The sequence below is a fragment of the Mustelus asterias genome, chromosome 16, assembly GCF_964213995.1.
Source record: "Mustelus asterias chromosome 16, sMusAst1.hap1.1, whole genome shotgun sequence".
Lineage (NCBI taxonomy): Eukaryota > Metazoa > Chordata > Chondrichthyes > Carcharhiniformes > Triakidae > Mustelus > Mustelus asterias.
The window spans coordinates 62,378,307-62,399,676 of NC_135816.1; the positions used below are offsets into that span (position 1 = coordinate 62,378,307).

At 40.1% G+C, this 21,370-nt stretch overlaps 1 protein-coding gene across 1 annotated transcript in view; it reads right to left on the reverse strand.

Annotated features, from left to right (window-relative positions):
* Positions 1–203: 203 nt before the first annotated feature.
* The window catches only part of LOC144505210 (zinc finger matrin-type protein 4-like), a 30,775-nt gene continuing 9,608 nt past the window's right edge, over positions 204–21,370 (reverse strand). Inside the window, exons 4-7 of the mRNA XM_078231194.1 lie at positions 19,744–19,903; positions 17,245–17,457; positions 12,107–12,206; positions 204–1,650 (exon numbers count right to left, since the gene is read on the reverse strand). Coding sequence (XP_078087320.1) covers positions 1,578–1,650; positions 12,107–12,206; positions 17,245–17,457; positions 19,744–19,903 — 546 coding nt within the window. The 3' untranslated portion in view covers positions 204–1,577. The remainder of the gene's footprint in view (positions 1,651–12,106; positions 12,207–17,244; positions 17,458–19,743; positions 19,904–21,370) is intronic.

Sequence of the window (21,370 nt, forward strand, 5' to 3'; positions counted from 1 at the left end):
AACTAAACATGTAGTTGAAGCAAAGGAAAAAAAACGACAGTTTAAAACAGACACCCAGATTACAGAAGTGTGGAAGAGTGTGCTGAGCTCCTGGGTCCATTTTTGCATGAGGTCTGCACACAGTTCAGTTCAGTTGTTTTCGGTCACAATGACAATTAAATCAGTTTCCCTTATGTTCCCCAACGTATGGCAAATTTTTCTAAAAAAAAAATTTCACAAACATACACAATAAAATATAGTGTCAGAACACACCAAACATACTTTTGTTTTATGGTATTCTAAACATTAACATTTGTTGCACATGTATTACCTCCAGGTTTCTCCCCATTTTCTCAATAAGTCACCCATGTCCCAAGACTGGAATATATGCAGCACTCAGTTTGAATTAGGGGCAGCCTGCAATTTAAAGAATTGTTGAGGTGCGGGGAAATCTTGGAGGAACATCAAAGTAAACCCAATTTATTAACAAGATAAAAAGTTTTGAACTGCAGCCTTTTGTCCACAACAAATTGGCCTATTCAAATAAAATTTGAAGTGTTCAGAACTAGCAATAAACGTCACTAGTTATTCATGTTAAATGTTAGAACAAGTGCCAAATATTGCCTTGCCAGAGAGTTGCCACATACATCTTTACAAGATGCTTCATTGAAACATTTCCCAATGTAGCATAAATCAAAATAAACATTTTAACATGTGGGATATCAGTTTGTAAAGGTTGTATTAAGTTTTAAATACATTTATTATTGTGAGATACGCTAATTACCAGTCACACCACCAGAGTGGCCATTCCATAGACAAATACAGCAATGAGGCTGATATGGGACAAAATCAGAGATTTCTTGAGCAGAATTTATACTGCAATCATATACATTGTACCTGCATTAGCAATTTCTGAATAAGTGGAAAAGGTGATATTCAGGCTTAGTCCCATATATTAAAAGGTCTGCATCTTAATCACAGTTCACCGCTTCCTCAAGCAGGCAAAGATCAATCTTCATGTTCAAACTTCATGTTGCAGAGACTGTATAAAGCGGTCAATGCTAGCTCACTTAAATGGGTTAGTGTAACAACAATCAGATTACGGGACATCAGTGCAATGATTTACAAGCGACGCTTGTCATCTTACCTAGGTTGCAATTAAAAGGCTACCAACTAGTTATGTGGCAAATATTTGCAATTATTAATTTATATCAAAGTTTCTCATCTTTCCCTAAAGACCTACCAACTTAACTGCTGAGTTTAAGAATCAAACAGTAGTAAGAAACAGGGGTACATGTTTCTTAGTTCGGTTACCAATGTACTGAGCCAGGTAGGCATGTCAATACTTCCAAACGATTGACGGAAAGCACCAGTTACTGTTCTAAACGTAGTTCTTTTACTCTCAATCCCTTCAGCTATTTGCATGAAACTTAACAATTGAAAACGAAACATTTTGGGCCCTAGAGCTCAGAATTATGGGCTGCTATATCAGTAGAAGTGTTTTGCTGAACAGTATGCAGATCCAAACATGAACATGGGCCAATAGGCCTCCACACTGAGTAACATTCACTGACAAGGAGAGCATCATGCCAATATTGTTAGATGACATCTTCTTCAAAAAGTTCAAAGCCCCCTTCATCATCTTCTGCAGTAAATTCATTAGGTTTCAACCTGAGGGGTAAAAGAGTAAACAAAGTTATATAAAAGCTTAAGACAAGCTCATGTAATCACTCTGAGCGCATAATAAAGATGCTTTTCGAATTATTCCGACAAAAAATATCCTTACACATTTCTTCCTTATCTACTACCCCAAGTAACAAATCTAAATGGCTATCAAAGACACTAGAGTCTAATCATTAGCAGTATGGTCCAATTTAAAAGACAAATTGAGTGACAATAAATAAAAGTGAAAGCAGCATCATGGCCACAGTGGTAAATGTTCTTACGTTTCTTGTATGTTTATATTTTTTTCTACTTGCCATAGAAGTATAGTGTTCAATATTAGCAAGGTGATAAATTAGTGTCCAAACACAGAACACATGTAGCCAGCAAGCATATGGACAATCTCTACTATAATGGTTTTCAAAAAAACTCAGAAAATGTTAGCTTCTTTCCTGTCCACAAGTAAATATTTTTTTTAAATTAATTTACGGGATGTGGGTGTCGCTGATTAGGCCAGCATTTTTTGCTCACCGCTAGTTGCACTTCAGAAGGTGATGTTGAGCTGCCTTCTTGAATCACAGCAGTCCAAGGTGCAGGTACACTCACAGTGCTGTTAAGGAGGGAATTCCAGGATTTTCACACAGCAACAGTGAAAGACGGTGACATATTTCTAAGCTAGGATGGGGAGTGACTTGGAGGGGAGCCTCCAGGTGTTGGTGTGACCAGGTATCTGCTGTCCATGTCCTTCTAGATGGTTCTGGTTGAGGGTTTGAAAAGTGTTGAATGTTGTAGATGGTATGCACGGCTGCCATTGTTCGTCTGTGGTGGAGGGATTTAATGTTTGTGGAAAGGGGTAGCAGTCAAGGGGGCTGGTGTTGAGCTTCTTGAGCATTGTTGGAGCTGCACTCATCCAGGCAAGTGGAGTGTATTCCATTACACTCCTGACTTGTGCTTTGTGGACAGGCTTTCAGGAGTCAGGAGGTGAGTTACTTGCCACAGGATTCCTAGCCTTTGACCTACTCTGGGAGCCACATTATTTATATGGCTGATCTAGTTCAGTTTCTGGTCAATGGTAACCCCCAGGATGTTGATAGTGCGGGATTCAGCGATGGCAATGCCACTGAATGTCAAGGGGTGATAGTTAGATCCTCTTGTTGGAAATGGTCATTGTCTGGCACTTGTGTGGCATGAATGTTATTTGCCACTTATCAGCCCAAGCCTAGATATTGTCTAGGTCTTGCGGCATTTGAACATGAGCTGCTTCAGTATCTGAATCATCATGAATGGTACTGAACATTGTGCAGTCATCAGCAAATATCCCTACTTCTGACCTTATGATGGAGGGACAGTCATTGATGAAGCAACTGAAGATAGTTGGGCCTAGGACACTACCCTGAGAGACACTTGCAATGATGTCCTGGAGCTGAGATGACTGACCTCCAACCACCATCTTCCTTTATGCCAGGTATGACTCCAAGCAGCAGAGGATTTCCCCCCAATTTACACTGACTACAACTTTGCTAGGGCTCCTCGATGCCATTCGCGGTCAAATGCTGCCTTGAAGTCAAGGGCAGTTACTCTCACCTCACCTCTGGTGTTCATCTCTTTTGTCCATGTTTGAACCAAGATTGTAATGAGGTCAGGAGTTGAGTGACCCTGACAGAACCAAAACTAAGCATCCGCGAGCAGGTTATTGCTGAGTATGTGACACTTGATAGCTTGATGACCCCTTCCATCACTTTGCTGATGATTGAGAGTAGACTGATGCGGCGGTAATGAGCCAGGTTGGATTTGTCCCGTTTCTTGTGCATGTGACATACCTGGGCAACTTTCCACATTGTTGGGTAGATGCCAGTGTTGTAGCTGGACTGGAACAGTTTGGTTAGGGGTGTGTTAAGTTCTGGAGCATAGGTGTTCAGTACTATTGTCAGAATATTGTCAAGGTCTATAACCTTTGCAGTATTCAATGCCTTCAGCCGTTTCTTGATATCATGCGGAATGAATTGAATTGCCCGAAGACCGACACCTGTGATGCTGGAGACCTCCGGAAAAGACAAAGATGGATCATCCACACGGCACTTCTAGCTGAAGATTGTTGCAAATGCTTCAGCCTTATCTTTTTCACTGATGGGGATATTTGAAGGTGGAGATATTTGTGGAGCCTCCTCCTCCAGCAAGTTGTTTAATTGTCCATCACTATTCATGGTTGTATGTGGTAGGACTGCAGAGTTTAGATCTGATCCGTTGGTTGTGGATTTACTAGCTCTGTCTATTACTTGCTGCTTATGCTATGTGGCACACAAGTAGTCTTGTACAGTAGCTTCACCATGTTGACACCTCATATGTTGTTGCTGCTCCTGGCATGCCCTCCTGAACTCTTCATTGAACTAGGGTTGATCCCCTGGCTTGGTGGTAATGGTAGAGTGGGGGATATGATGGGCCATAAGGTTACAGATTATGGTTGAGTACAATTCTGCTGCTGCTAATGGCCCACTGCACCTCATAGATACTCAGTCTTGAATTGCTAGATCTGTTTAAAGTTTTTCCCATAGGGCACGGTTGAAGTGCCAAACAACAGGATGGAGGGTATCCTCAATATGAAGACAGGACTTCGTCTCCACAAGGACTGTGCGGTGGTCACTCCTATAAATACTGTCATGGAAAGATGCGTCTGTGGCAGGCAGGCTGGTAAGGATGAGGTCAAGCATATTTTCCCCTCTTGTTGGTTCCCTCACCACCTGCCAGTCCCAGTCTAGCAGTTATGTTCTTTAGAACCCGGTCAGCTCTGTCTGTGATGGTACTACCGAACCACTCTTGGATAGACATTGAAATCCCCCACCCAACATACATTCTGCGTCCTTGCCACCCTCAGTGTTTCCTTCAAGTAGTGTTCAACATGGAGGAGTACTGATTCATCAGCTGAGGGGGGATGGTACATGATAATCAACAGGAGTTTCCGTGCCCATGTTTAACATGGTACCATTAGACGTCATGGGGTCCAGAGTCGATGTTGAGGATTCCCAGGGCAACTCCCTGCTGACTGTATACAACTGGTGGATCTGTCCTGCCGGTGGGACAAGACATACCCAGGAATGGGTGATGGTGGTGTCTGGGACATTATCTGTTAGGTATGATTCCGTGAGTATGACTACATCAGGCTGTTGCTTGACTAGTCTGTGAGACAGTTCTCCCAATTTTGGCACAAGCCCCCAGATGTCAGTAAAGACAACCTTGCAGGGTTCCAAGGAGAACTTTCCAGGGTAATATTGCTGGAATGGTGTTGGAAAGAAATACTGAAGCTATTGCCTCCTTTCGAAATTATGGTTTATCATTGTCAGAATCTATTTGGTTAGAGTTAGGTCGAAGAACAGTTGCTATGCTGCTAGAGGTACTGTGCTGCTACAGGTGCACCAAATATGTGGGATAGAGGGCCAAATTGCAAAAGTAACACATTAGAGTAGTGATAATGGGAGAACTTCAATTATCCCAATAGATTAGGGGGTAAACAATGTAAAAAGACAAAATGGGGCAGGAATTCCTGACTAGATACAAGAGAACTCTCTGAAGGTTTTCAGCCCACTAAGGAAGGAACCCTGGATCTAGTTGTTGTGAATGAAGTGAGGCAAGTGGGATTACGTTCCATTCATTCGTAAGACATTGGTGTCACTGGCTGGCCCACATTCTTTGCCCATCCCTAGTTGCCCTTGGAGAGCAACTGAGAGTCAACCACATTGCTGTGGCTCTCGAGCCACATGTAAGCCAGACCATGTAAGGATGACAGATTTCCTTCCCTAAAGGATATTAGTGAACCAGATGGGTTTTTACGACAATCAACAATGATTTCATGGCCATCAGTAGATTCTTAATTTCAGATATTTTTTACTGAATTCAAATTCCACCATCTGCCGTGGCTCGGTGGCCTTGACTTGACTTTTCTCACACTTAAATATCCTTCCCACCCAACCTTTCAGTTTAAAGCCTCATCTAAGTACGATTTAGCAGACATTGGCCCCAGTTCACTTCAAATGGAGCCAGTACCAATCAAACAGTTTGTTCATTTTTCTGTGTGGGTTCGTGCTCCATGAATCAAAACCTCCATCTCCCACAATATTGTTTGAATCATGCATTCAATCTGATCTGTTTGACTCTATACCAATTTGTGCACAGCTCAGATAGGAAACCAAGGCTTTACCTTTTGAGGTTCTGCACTTTAATTCTTTTCAAATCCGGGTCCCAGAAGATTAGTTGAGTTTCTGGAGCGTTAATACCACTAGGCCATTGCCTCCCTATCCCCATAACTTTAAAGCTAATGATAAGGGGAAACCCAACTCAAAATACAAATTTATTTTAAAATATGTTCAAAATTATGAGGGGTTTTGATAGAGTAAGGAGTGGGAGCCATTATTTCTGGCTAGTGAATCAGTAAGCAGGTCACAGGTTTCAAAAACATTAGCAAGGAATTTGAGGAGGAATGAGTACACTTTTTTTTGCAGCTCCTTTACTATTTGGAATATAAGCACAGTACAAATTGTTCTCTTTGAGATTTAGTATTCTTGTGAATCTGTCCTGAGTGCAAGGCAAAAACCTTTAACGACATGTTTCCTTTTTTATACTACCAAGTGACCATTAAGACCTGGAATGCACTAGCTGCAAGAACGGTAGAATCAGATTCCATTAGAACTTTTAAAAAGCAATTCAACATATAGTTGAAGAGGCCTAAATTAAAGAGTTAAGAGAAAGTGGGAAGTAAAAAGATTTCAAGCAACAGTCAGACACTGAAGGATTATACTGTAAATTTCAAAAGTTGCAAGCCCCACCTAGCTGGCAAAACGCAAAAGAAGAACTGTGTATGTAGTGGGCAAATAGGAAAGATGTTAGATATATCCTAATGTTCTTTCTTAAAGTGCTCCCTCTGCCTTCAAGCCAGCTTGGGGAACACGATTAAAATGTTATCATTCAGGTAGAAAAGGTAGATGATATATTTCTTATTCGACATTTAATCCTTGGTCTAAATCCTCATTTGGCATGAAGGTAGAACTTGTTCCTGGTAAAGACAATGCTGCTGGACCTTTGCCTAGCTGAAAAGGCCTTATTTGATAAACTCATTGGCATTTTATGAAGTTTTTAAGAAGATCACTTTGTCTAAATATCAAGAACCCTTTATTAGTAAAGCATTGTACTGTGGATGCTGGAAATCTGATAAGGGAGAAAATGTTGGAAATAATTAGCAAGCCTGTCAGCATCTGATGCACTGTTGCCATTGTTTTGTTCCTTCCTGTCATGCTCTAATCATTGAACAGCTCGGTGCCTTGACTTTTCTCACACTTAAATATCCTTCCCACCCAAACCTTTCAGTTTAAAGCCTCATCTAAGTACGATTTAGCAGACATTGGTCCCAGTTCACTTCAAATGGAGCCAGTCCCAATCAAACAGTTTGTTCTTTTTTCAGTGCGGGTTCGTGCTCCATGAATCAAAACCTCCATCTCTCATAATATTGTTTGAATCATGCATTCAATCTGATCTGTTTGACTCTATACCAATTTGTGCACAGCTCAGATAGTAAACCTTTTGAGGTTCTGCACTTTAATTCTGACCCTGCCTTTTCAAATTCCTTCACCAAAACCTCACTCCTCATTCTATGTCACTGATTCCTCTGCAGGCCACGACAACTGGATTCACTCCCTCCTATCTCAAATCCTTTTGCAGCTATCAGGAAAAGTAGGGTGGAATTCAAGGAAAGTAGAAAGAAACTTAAGCAAGGAGTAAGAAGGGCTAAAAGGGGCCATGAAAAAGCATTGGCCAGCAGGATTAAGGAAAATCCCAAGGCTTTCTATGCATATATAAAGAGCAAGAGGGTAGCCAGGGAGAGGGTTGGTCCACTCAAGGACAAGGGAGGGAATCTATGTGTGGAGCCAGAGGAAATGGGCGAGGTATTAAATGAGTACTTTGCGTCAGTATTCACCAAAGAAAAGGACTTGGTGGATGAGGAGTTTGGGAAAGGATTTGTAGATAGTTTGAGTCATGTTGAGATCAAAAAGGAGGTACTGGGGTTCTTGAGAAACATTATGGTAGACAAGTGCCCAGGGCCTGATGGGATCGACCCCAGAATACTGAGAGAGGCAAGGGAGGAAATTGCTGGGGCCTTGAGAGAAATCTTTGTATCCTCACTGGCTACAGGGGAGATCCCAGCGGATTGGAGAATAGCCAATGTTGTTCCTTTGTTTAAGAAGGGTAGCAAGAATAATCCAGGTAATTACAGGCCAGTGAGCCTTACATCAGTGGTAGGGAAATTATTGGAGAGGATTCTTCGAGACAGGATTCATTCCCACTTGGAAATAAGTGGACGTATTAGTGAGACACAACATGGTTTTGTGAAGGGGAGGTCGTGTCTCACGAACTTGATCGAGTTTTTTGAGGAAGTGACGAAGATGATTGATGAGGGTGGGGCAGTGGATGTTGTCTACATGGACTTCAGTAAGGCCTTTGACAAAGTCCCTCATTGGCAGACTTGTGCAGGAGGTGAAGTCGCATGGGATCAGAGGTGAGCTGGCAAGGTGGATACAAAACTGGCTCAGTCAAAGAAGACAGAGGGTAACGGTGGAAGGCTGTGTTTCTGAATGGAGGGCTGTGACAAGTGGCGTTCCTCAGGGATCAGAGCTGGGACCTTTGCTGTTTGTAATATATATAAATGATTTGGAGGAAAATGTAACTGGATTGATTAGTGAGTTTACGGACGACACAAAGGTAGGTGGATTTGTGGATAGCGATGAGGACCATCAGAGGAAACAGCAGGATATAAATGGGTTTGAGACTTGAGCAGAGAGATGGCAGATGGAGTTTAATCTGGACAAATGTGAAGTAATGCATTTTGGAAGGTCTAATACAGATAGGAAATATACAGTAAATGGCAGAACCCTTAAGAGTATTGATAGGCAAAGGGATCTGGGTGTACAGGTACAGGTCACTGAAAGTGGCAATGCAGGTGGAGAAGGTAGTCAAGAAGGCATACGGCATGCTTGCCTTCATCGGCCGGGGTATTGAGTTTAAAAATTGGCAAGTCATGTTGCAGCTTTATAGAACCTTAGTTAGGCCGCACTTGGAATATAGGATGTTGCCTGGTATAGACGGTATTAGCTATGAGGAGAGATTGGAGAAACTTGGTTTGTTCTCACTGGAGCGCCGGAGGTCGAGAGGCGACCTGATAGAAGTCTACAAGATTATGAGAGGCATGCACAGAGTGGATAATCAGAAGCTTTTTCCCAGGGTGGAAGAGTCAATTACTAGGGGACATAGGTTTAAGGTGCGAGGGGCAAGGTTTAAAGGAGATGTACGAGGCAGATTTTTTACACAGAGAGTAACGGGTGCCTGGAACTCGTTGCCGGGGGAGGTAGTTGAAGCGGATACGGTAGTGACTTTTAAGGGGCGTCTTGACAAGTACATGAATAGGATGGGATTAGAGGGATATGGTCCCCGGAAGGGTAGGGGTTTTTACTCAAGTCGGGCAGCATGGTCAGTGCAGGCTTGGAGGGCCGAAGGGCCTGTTCCTATGCTGTAATTTTCTTTGTTCTTGGGGTGGTGAAAACGGGATATGGGACATTTGCCTTTATCAATCGAGGCATAGATTACAAAAGCAAGGAAGCAAGTCATGTTGGAGTTGTATAGAACTTTGGTGAGGCCACAGCTAGAGTACTGTGTGCAGTTCTGGTCGCCACATTATAGGAAGGATGTGATTGTATTGGAGAGAGTGCAGAGGAGATTCACCAGGATGCTGCCTAGGATGGAACATTTAAGATATGAAGAGAGATTGGATAGGTTTGGGTTGTTTTCTTTGGAGCAGAGACGACCGAGGGGCAATCTGATCAAGATGTACAAAATTGAGGGGCATGGTCAGTGGATAGGAAGCAGCTGTTCTCCTTTGTTGAAGGGTCAGTCACGAGGGGACTTAGGTTCAAGGTGAGGAGCAGGAGGTTTAAAGGGAATGTGAGGGAAAACATTTTGACTCAGGAGGGTAGTGATGGTCTGGAATGCGCTACCTGGGAGGATGGTAGTGGCGAATTGTCTCACATCTTTTATAAAATACCTGGATAAGAACTTGGCACATCTTCACATTCAAGACTATGGGCCACGTGCTGTTAAATGGGATTAGGTGGGAGGTCATCTGTTTCTCACGTGTCAGTGCAGACTCAATTGGCCACTTCTGCACTGTATGATTCTAAGATTCTATTTAATCGTAGCACTTGGCAGACATCGCAAACTCAGTCATGTTTGCACAGAACAGCATCTATTCCCGACTATACTGTCCTCTACCAATAGATTTATTTTCACTCTTCCCAATTGAATGGTGTCCTGTATTATTATGCCATGATCAGTTTATCTACCCTGCAGACTTTGCCCTCACCCTCACAGGCAATCAGAACCTAATACCTATTGGCTAAGGGCAAAGGCCGAATGAGGCTCCTCTCCCATTGCATCTGGGGTCACCTTACCTGCCTGAATTATAGTCACAATCTCCTGTTCATTGTCACTGATCAGACCTAAACCATGTCGTAACCTAAGTGGTGTGATTACCTCTAGTAATCTAGATGAATTTACAAGGTGCCCAAGAAACTTGATGCTCCCTGATGCTCTAGATCTGCACCTTGGACTCCAGCTCACCAAATTTGAGCTGAAGTTCAAGGTGCAGACACTTACTGCAGATATGCTTGTCAATGATCAGAATGCTCTCCAGTTTCCACATACTGAAATTGTGGACACCACCTTCACTATCACCCCTATATAACTTTGTTTTATTTACTTAGTCAATGTATTTAATTACCAAATTTTCAACTTTTACACGGTTTGCAATGCACTCTGTGCAGACCACACCACTATCAACTAATTTCACTCTGTAACTCTGATGAAAGGGCTTACACACCTAAAATAGTCTGTGAACAAAATTATTTTTATTTACTCAACAGTTAACATTCTACTTCCAAAGTTACAGAAATTTTGCTTTGAATGGGAGATCCATGGCAATCACTTCCCAAGAAAGGAAAGGATCAGGCAATGAAGGAAGAGTGGTTGACCATCTCAAAGCTGGCATGGACCTAGTCACAAGCACATCCAAATACTGGTATATTTTCTATTATTTGTTCAGATCCACCTATCAAAAAAGTCTCAGTTTTTCTTGTAATCTGGTAGATGAATTTGCAAGGTGCCTAAATAAACACAAGAAACTCTGTGGTCCCAAGATTTCTACACAAATTGAGACACAGTAACAAAGCTACTGAACTGGTTTGTCATCTGTTTATCCAAATCACTGTTGCATGGGGATGGATTACCATAAAAGAACAAATTCTTGTTAGTATTCACCAAAGTGCTAAATCAGCAGTTCAATTCAAAAAATGTTTCTCAAGGCAATATAAAAGGGCACTTTCCCCCTTGTCAATCATTCCCCCTTTCATTGATAGAAACACCTTATTAAGTAGCATGTGGTATCAAGTCATTTGGGTGAAAACAGATAAGATTGTCAAGGACTCAAACTGTCGCAGGTTTCACTAATGCTTCGTGATTGACGCTACACCCAGAGTATAAGAAATGACCTGCTTCGCCTCAATACGGCAAACATGCTATGGTTCACTAATACTTTTATAAAACCACCTCATCTCAATCTGGTTATGATATTCCAATTCCTTGTCCATGTCGCTGATTCCTAATATTCTCTGAAGTGGAATTACATTTAACTCTGAGTATAGCCACATCCAAAGATTAAATGCAGCATTGGAGGGAGGTGTGACCAATGTTTGAATACTCTGTCTGGAACTTGAACTAAAACACTTTCTGCCAACGATCTGAGTCAATGCAGCACTTGCCTGCCCTAAAGCAGTGGAACATGCTGCCCATTCAACACAACTAACAGATCTGCTTCGTAATTTTTCAGCAAGCAGAATATTTATGATACGAGTACACCATAATAGTTTGGGCCTCAAGCAATGGTGTGAATCAGAGCTACTGGTTAGCGGATCAATTTTACATGGTCTACTGTATTCTGCAATCATTCTGATATGTGAAGTATCCCACCAGTATAATCTTCTAGTTTAAGCCTACAATTTGGATTATTTTCACAAATACATGGTTCTTTCAATACAAGCTATACAAGTCATTAAGGAATTCTCAACGAGAAAGGACTTCCCAAAAACCGTTGTAACTCCACTTTGACCACAATGGATACAACTGAACAAAAGAAGCCGTTCCAGTTTTCTTCCCATAGTCATTTCACCAAGGTGGGACTCAAATGCAAAAGATGTATCATTCAGATTTAAATGTGCATATTCCATATCACTGATTATCAAAATGGCTTTCTGCATCCCAAGTAAAGATAATGCCAGCAGATCAGATGGACTCACCCTGACTCAAATCAAGCTATGTATTTGTTATTTTTGTCTGCCCTATGTAGATTGTTAAAAAAATAGGTAGGTGTACTTACTGGTTCTGGTGTTTGGTTCCCTGGATGTGTGCCTGATACTGTTCTATTGAGTTCAGAACAATGTTACAGGTGTTACAGGGGTAGCCTTTAGCAGCAGCAGCTGTGAAAGATTATAATTTAGTTACCTGCCATTATAAACAACTGTTGAATAATGCAATTACCTGCCTATAAGAGTACATTTATCCAAGTTGAAATTTCAAGGACACTTGCTACTTGCTTTGCTATTCAGTTTTCTTTCCTAATCCTTTCCAATTTCATCATGTAATGGTTTTTACCCACGCTTTATAGCATGATAAAACTGCTTTTTTAAAAAAAACAACACAGGATTTAGAGGCAAGAAACAGTCCAAAGTTGTGGTCGAATGTATTCATTACACACAGATCAGTCTGCATCTATAAAGAGAAAAGGATAGGCTGTTAAGTTTTGGGTGCAGACCCTGAATCCAAACTGTGTCCCCAAAATGCATGCATTTCAGTACGATTAGAAAAAAAACAAGGTGGAAAGAAAAGATCGATAGATAAACCAGTCAGAGGGAGGGAATTAAATTTTCATGCCATCTAATAACCTTCTCTTAATGATGTTAACAAAAAGCCTTTCTAAACCACAATTAGAGAACTGTATGCAGTTTTGGGCTTCACATTAAGGATGCTACGGCAATACAAAAGGTGTGGCAGATTCCAAAAGATGACATCTGGTATAAGGAAATATAAATGCAAAAGATGATTTTTAAATTTGGGACTATTTGCATCAGCAGAGCCATTTAAAATAGGATTGGACAGAATAGATAAAACAAACTTGCAAGTGATTGAGTGGTCCAAAACAAGAGGCTAAATCTAAACCTTTACTTTTATAAGATTTCAGAATGGATGAGTACTGGGAATCTTGTTGTTCATTCACAGGATATGGCCAGTTCTGGCAATGCCAGCATTTACTGTCTGCCCAAATTGCCCCTGAGATACAACTGAGTGGTTTGCTAGTCCATTTCTGAGCCAACTACATTGTTGTAGGCCTGGAGTCACATGTGGGCCAAACTGAGCAAGAACAGAACATTTGCAGATTTCCTTCCTTAAATGAAGTAATGACCACCCAGATGGGTTTTTATGATAACATGATAGTTGCATGGGCACCATTACTAGCTTTAAAAAAAAAATCATATTTATTTAATTAATTGAACTTAAATTTCCCACTGCCATGGTGGGATTTGAATTCATGCCCTCAGATCTTTACTTGGGTTCCTGAATTATTAAACCAGCGACACCATATGCTAAAACCACTAAGGTTCAAATTTGATAAATAGCAAACATAATTGGAACTATATACTCCAGGCTATAGGATCTTATGGGGAGAGGAAAACTGGGAAATTAGCTATATGGAAAAACCTCAATTACATTGATAGAATGTACCAGCATTCCAGGATACCAGCAAAAGCAATCAGGCAGTAGAAGCTTGCAAAGATCTCCAGTAGGAATTGTCTATAGGCCTCCTGATAGTGATGATGTAGTGGGGTTGGGAAACACAAGTGTAGAGGTCAGGGAAACATGCAACAGAATCAATGTAGTTATAGCGGGAGAATTCAATTTTCACAGAAACTTCAAGAGCAGCTCAAGTCATAAAGGTAATTAATTTCTAGAATGGATCTGGACAATTTTCTAAAACAATGCAAGAATGAAAAGAGGCTATTCAACCCCTTCAGTCTGTTCCATTATTCAGTTGAATTATGGCTGAGCTGTATCTCAACTCCACTTGTCCACCTTGGTTCCATATTCCTTAATACCCTTGTACTGTTTCTAAAGGAGCATCATTAACCTGAACTAGTCGGAATGGTCCATTTCCATGTTTTAATTTCTATGTTGTTATAGTTTGCAGATAATTAATACACTAACTCCTTTTTTGTAATGGTTTTATCTGTTGACCCACTTCCCTCAACTTTTTTCCAACCACAACAAAATTCTCATTTACCTTGCAGACTTCCAATGATTTGCACCAGAAAAAAAACTTGCCTGCATTTTCTTTTACACACACTGCAAAACCTGCTGTGCATTTCCATAATTTTCTGTTTTTAGTTCATATTTCCAGCATTTGCAGTTCTTCTCTTTTACAGTTCAAGGCAAACTAGTTTGTTTATTTTCTTGCTTCAGTTATGGGGCACTATTAAATCTTTACCTACTTCAGTAATGAAGTTATATAACAGCCTAATTATTTTAATGAGTGTTAATACTGGGGGTGGGGCGGGCAGCAGACAGATCAATATTTTCTTTAGATGGAGCATATTTTCCATCTTGCCAACTTTACAGTTAATGCACAGCTTTAGCTACTTATAGTGAGCCCGACATTTTATGTTAACCTGATGGAGATGGGCCGTTGATTCCTACGTCCGGTGTGGAATTCTTTCACCCTGATAACTGATGTGTTTTCTGCCATGTATACTGCAGGAATACCAAGCACATTGGCAACCTGTTAAAGTGTAGCACTTAAGATTCAGAAGTCAGTGGAGACACCAACAAAGCTAATTCAGAAGAGTGGCCTGTGCAAATATAGTCTTACACAGACCCCATAACAGACTTCCATTTTTAAAAGAATATAGGGAAGTCGCACACAAAAGGACTTCTTTTTGCCACAGCAGACTTCAACAGCAAGTTCTCACCCATAAAAAGGCACAAGAGGCCAGTGATTCAACCTCAACTATGGTTTTACCATAGAGCCAAAATATTAACCTGGGACTTAGTACCACTCACCAGTTCATGTTTCCGGATGCAGCTGCCAAGCAAAAAACAGAGGTCTGCATGTGTTGTCAGGAGCTTAAGAAAATACCTTTTCCTTCGTGAAAATTCATCTCCAAGTTTTCGTCCTGTCACTTATATTTCCATATCAAATCATTTGACTAAATTCTGCATTCGCATTGAGCACCAAAGGTTCCCAAGCCACCAGTAATATAAATAGCACCTGGGCTCAAAGTGCTAAACTGGCTTTCCATAAGGTAGACTTAGATAGCAAAAAAAATACAAAAAGGCAACAATAAAAGAGTGATGAACAGGGGATAGAGGTCCGAATCAGTTCCATGAATGAGAAAATGAGTTGACGGTTTTGCTATTTTTACTCTCCATGATTGAAATAGCACTGTTTAAATTCTGAACCACATGTGTTTTAAGCTCATGTTTGAACTCAGAGCTTTGAGATAATGTAAAATCTTTTGAAATCCATTCATAATTCAAGCAAGCAACTGTAATTTAGGCATCTGAAATTTAAATACTTGCGAAAGGAGACATTTTCCGTCAGGAAAAATTGAACTTTGCAGTTGGGGAGAAAACAGCTTGGTAAGTGTACCTCATTGGCATGCTACAATATCAATACAAAGCTAGCTAGCATCTCACCACAGGCAACGAAACAGGAAACTGAATCATGCACGACTATACATAGAAATCACAGAAACCCTACAGTGCAAGAAGAGGCCATTCGGCCCATCGGGTCTGCACCGACCACAATCCCACCCAGGCCCTACCCCCATATCCCTACATATTTTACCCGCTACTCCCTCTAACCTACACATCTCAGGACACTAAGGAACAATTTTAGCATGGCCAATCAACCTAACCTGCACATCTTTGGACTGTGGGGAGAATGTGCAAACTCCACACAGACAGTGACCCGAGCCAGAAATCGAACCCAGGTCCCTGGAGCTGTGAAGCAGCAGTGCTAACCACTGTGCTACCGTGCCGCCCAGTTTTGTTCAGCAGGATCAAGACAGTGACCTTGCAGAGCACTAATATTCCACGTTCAGTCAATATTAGTTGATGTCAGCTCTGTCTTTGGGAGTAGTGTGCATACATGCACAAGCATCAAAAATAAGCCACAATAATTACACTAATTCCTAGTGGAAATTCAAACAGACAGTGTAGGCCTGAGCTATTATGTCCTTCATGGAAATCAGCACATCAACATTCACTGTCTAGTTTCACAAATGATCAACTGGGAAAGGTACACATCACCTATGAACCAGACGCCAGCAAGAACATCAGAGTTGATGTCTAGAACAGTGAAAGTTGCACACAAAAGTACAAGTCACGGAACAAGTCCAATTTGTTTTCTGGATTTGTCAGATATTTCAGCCATGTGTGAATGGCAACGGCATGGTGATAAACTAACAGTAGTCATTAGAAGTTGCCCTATTTTCAAATAGAAAAATGCTGTTCCCTTCTTAGATGCAACAATTTGTTTCAAAAAAGCAGAAAACATTTCCAAAGCAACAGACTGCAATGGACACAAGGCAAGTTGGATGATACTGGTTTTCAATATAGGTAGTGCAAGGTCATAACTGACCAGATGACTCCTGTATGAATAGCACAAATAGTTCATTTTAACTGCATTTCATGAAAAAAATAAGTTGAACTGGGGATTTTGATTGAGTTTATTCTTGGATAATACATAAATATACAATAATGCAAGATCCATCAGCTTTGACGTGAAATAAATGGCGATTTTCCCTTTACAAACATTGTCAATATAAAGCAAGTGACATCTTACCAACGTTTCAATTAATTGCATTACTCTTTTAATTGCGGCTTGATAATGCATTTATTTTTTAATATACCCCACAGAAAACAGAACTACAAATTACTGCATTCCATATGTTTGCTCAAATCCAAGAGCATTTTTCTTGTTTCACATTATATTTTGTGCACAAAAATGATAATTATGCTTTCCGAAGTTGAATACTGCAGTTCAAATGTGAACATTGAAACACATATTTTACAAAAGTAATAAGTTTTTTGAGATGTTTTATAGTTTGCTCAGCTGGTTTCAATGAGCAGGTTTTGTCTTTATTCATAAGATCAACTCTTGGGGTATAGAATTACCACATTTAACCCAGAAATTAAAATAACTCACAAATGCTAATAATCTGAAATAAAAATAGAAAATGGCAGAAATACACAGCAGCTTTGTCAGAATCTGAAAAAAAAAATGTTGGACTGATATTTTGGATGCAAACTCTTTCCCGAATCCTAACAATAGGGCTTCTAACAGCAATGTAAATTTTATTTTAGCAGATGCTGAAACCAGCAGTGTATTACCAATATTAAATCCCTTTCCTATTCACATGTGGTATACAGTGTATTAGCTTCTACAGGTTGTATACTCACAGTTATTACCAGCTTGTCCCAGTTGTTCCAACAACTTTGCTTTTGTCTCACGTTTCTTGTGTCTTTTGCCCACATAGTGTTGTTTGGCAATAGCAGGATGGTTAAAAAAAGCTTGACACAGGCTACAGTACTTGTCCGGGTCACCGCTCCCAGGTTCAACATTGGACTGCACAGCAGAAGTTGGGGCAATTTCTTTCTTTGCCTTAGGGGTAGCTGCAACAACAAAAAATCCAAGATACTAATACTGAAACTGATCTAGAGAAAGTAAAATTTATCTTTATGTTAAAAGCAAATTGGCTTCCATTCAGGCAGCTGTAAATTAAAGAGCTTATTATAACAATCATTTATTGCTGTGCACGTCAAAATCCTTAGAACAACAAGGGCAAAGATCTTCAACAGGAGTTACTATATCAGAACTATTCTGTAAAGTTTTCCTACTGATAGTTTTAAAGTTTCGAAATACAGAGTAATGAAGAACCAAACCAACTGTTGTCTGTAACGTTTATTTTTGCAACTAAAATACCACTAACAAACAATTTCAAATATTGACAAGATAAACAATCTAAATAAATAAAAGCTTCAGCTTACATGATATCATTTCAAAAATGTTGATTCTTTCAATTTAAAGATAGCCAAGTTTGTAAATGCAACCTATCTTTACTAAGCGCACATATTTTCTTCTGGTCTCTATTCAAACAGCAGAAAGTTCACAAGTTCCTTCCATCATGTGTAAAAGGGAAACTACTAAACACACCTATATATTGCTCTGTTTTCTTCAGGATGGCTGCACTGTTTCATTTTCTAAGTCCTGTTCTTCCTCATTCATATTCCTACCTGGTTCCACTCCCCATCAGACCCACCCAGAGCCAGAGTTTATGGAATTAGTGCCAGTTTTTCACAGTAACCTCACTGTTAATGTAAGTCTACTTATGACAATAATAAATAAAACTTCTTTAAAATTTTAGTTTACAAGACCCCAAAAAAATGTCCATCTTCTACCATGAAACAAATTGAGTCAGTTTGAATGCAACTAACAAAGAGAAAACAATTTTTACCAACAGCTAATTTAGAAAAATATAACCTCATTGTAGCACTGCTGCCTTACAGCGCCAGGGACCTGGGTTCAATTTCAATCTTGGGTAACTATCTGTGTGGAGTTTGCACGTTCTCCTCATGTCCATAAGAACATAAGAACTAGGAGCAGGAGTAGGCCACCTGGTCCCTCGAGCCTGCTCCGCCATTCAATAAGATCATGACTGATCTTTTCGTGGACTCAGCTCCACGTATCCGCCCGCTCACCATAACCCTTAATTCCTTTACCATTCAAAAATTTATCTATCTTTGCCCTAAAAACATTCAATGAGGTAGCCTCAGCTGCTTCACTGGGCAGGGAATTCCAGAGTGTGGAAATCCATGTATCTGCATGGGTTTCCTCCAACACTCCAAAGATGCGCGAGCTCGGTTGATTGGCTATGCTAAATTGCCCCTTAGTTAGAGGGGTTGGCACAGTAAACACATGGGGTTACAGGGATAGGGCCTGGGTGGGATTGCTGTCAGTGCAGGTTCAATGGGCCAAACGGCCTCCTTCTGCATTGTAGGGATACTATAATTTATCTTTAGTATCTCCACCTCCCCAAGCACAGGGCAATGTCTCAGAATGGCTCGTTTGCTGCATTTTCACATCAGAGCAACAAATTGGAGGTTCAAATGCTACCTGAGGACAATACTGAGAAAGTGCTGAGTTGTCAGAGATGACATCCTTCAGATGTGATAAAGCAAGTGGATCAATTGGACATTAGTCATCCATGAGCACAGTTTGAAAACTCAGGTGCTTCTCCAGGCATTCTGGTAAACATTTCTTTCTCCACCCCGATACCTTATCAAGTTTTAGCACATCCAGCAATTTAGTTACCTCCCATTTCATTATGATTTTGAATGCATCTTCTTCTTTGGTAAAGGCAGAGGCAGAATATTAATTTATTACCTCAGCCATGCCCTCTGATTCCATGATCACTTTTTTGGTCCCTAATTAGCCCCAGCCCTACTCTTGCTAACCTTTTACTATTTCTATGACTATATAAAACATTTAGATTAACTACCAGTCTCTTTTTGTACTCTCTCTTTGCTGTTCAGTCAATTTATATTTTTTCATTCTGCTGTAACGTTTACAGTTATACAAAACTTTTAATAAGAGAGAATTTCCCTTGCGAACATTGACATTCACAAGAGTAAGGGCAGAATGCAGTTCCTAATTTCGAAGGGTGCAGCAATGTCATATTTTGAGGTTCATAAGAACATGATTAAACGTAACCCTGAAACAGTTCTACACATTTTCTTAGCATTTGCCACTACATCTGTGGAAAGTTCCAGCAGTCATTTGACAACTCTGATAAATGCAACAAGACAGATTGCTAAATACCAGCTAATTTAACTAGATATGTAGAAATTATGCACACAATCTTAACTATCTAACATTTACAATATATTAAGATCACTTACCAGAGGATGCTGGGGTAGTTTCTTCTTGTTTCTGCTTCAGTTTCAGAGTTTTTGCATGGTTTTTCCCCTGATAATGCGACTGGGCAACTACTGGTGATGTAAAGGTCATATTACACAGTGGACAAAACTTATTCCGATCCACTTCTCCATTGCTACTGTCCTGTTAAAAAGTTCGAAAATTCTGATTGCGTTAAATAAATCACATCTGAGTTTGACCTTGATCAGAATTGGCTTAATTTGACAAACAGGTAAATACATACATTTACATATAAACAGATTTATTTATTTTATATTTAAGCACAGACACACAAAACATGAGACATTTATATACATTGTAGATAGATGGAGCAGTTGAGATCAATTGCCTGTAACTGCTGTGCCACATTTGTCAAGATGTTATGTTAGAGGGCTATACCCTTCAGCAAACACACCAATTACAACAGGTCAGTCAACTTCTAGATTCAGTAATTAACCCCTAGTAAGGGACTTATTTACAGCTGATTGACTTAACTACCATTAATCTGCTTTATGTTAAAGAAAAGAATATTCAGTTTGATAAAAACTTTGCTTTTCTAAACAGACTGCAAACAGGAATTTTGAGAAATTGGGAATTTACAGGCAAGTAGAAATAGCTGAATAAAAAACGTTTTTATATACAAAAGGCACCGAGTCTCAACTAGTTCATAATTTGTATCTACTCAGTGTATATAAAGATACATGATTTGTATGTATATCCCTGAGTATAGTCTTTATAAAAGTTGGGAGTCCTTCAAAGAGAAGATAATTCAGGTACAAACGACATATTTTGATGGGGAAGAAAGAAAGGTAAATCTAAAGCTGGAGCTTCTTGCATAATCAAGAATATATAGATTAAGGAGGTATTTGATAAATATCTGGTTCATAATTCTACAGGGAACAAAGCTCATTATAAAAAATAGAAGAACTGAAAAAGGACATAAGGGGGCAAAAAGAATGTACGAGATAGATTGGTGAGTAACATAAATGGGAACACAAAGAAGTATTTTACAAACATACAATAAGGGTGGTTAAATGAAAGGGACCGATTGAGAACCAAAAGGACATCTTTGTGAGGCAGTGGGTGTAGATAAGGTATTAAATGAATTCTTTTGTCTTCATTAAAGAGAAAGTCACCAATGTCATAGTAAACGAGGCAGTAGAAGAATTGTATTTAAATAAGGCGGAGGTACTGAAAAGACCGGTAGTGCTCCAAGTAGAACAATCATCCAATCACCAAGTCATACATTCTGGTATGCCAAGGAGGGGAACGAAGAACACTGCAGAGGCTCTGGCCACAATCTCCAATCCTCCTTTGATACCAAAGTGGTACCAGCGGAGTGCCATTGTTGCATAAACCTAGCAAGTAGAGGTCAGGAAGCAATACCAACAGGAAAATAAGTTAAAATACAGAGAAGTGTGCAGACAGAAAAGAGGAATGGGAAGAGCTGGAGAGCAAAGGTGGTCAACTAGCCGAGTCAGACAGTTGGATTCCTGAGCAGTGGGAAAGCACATTTAGGGTTGTTGCTGCTGGTTATTTTTACTTCAGAGTGATCGAATGCCCAGAATCAGTCATACCAATGTGAAGATAGGCAGTTCTCCACGCTACCAT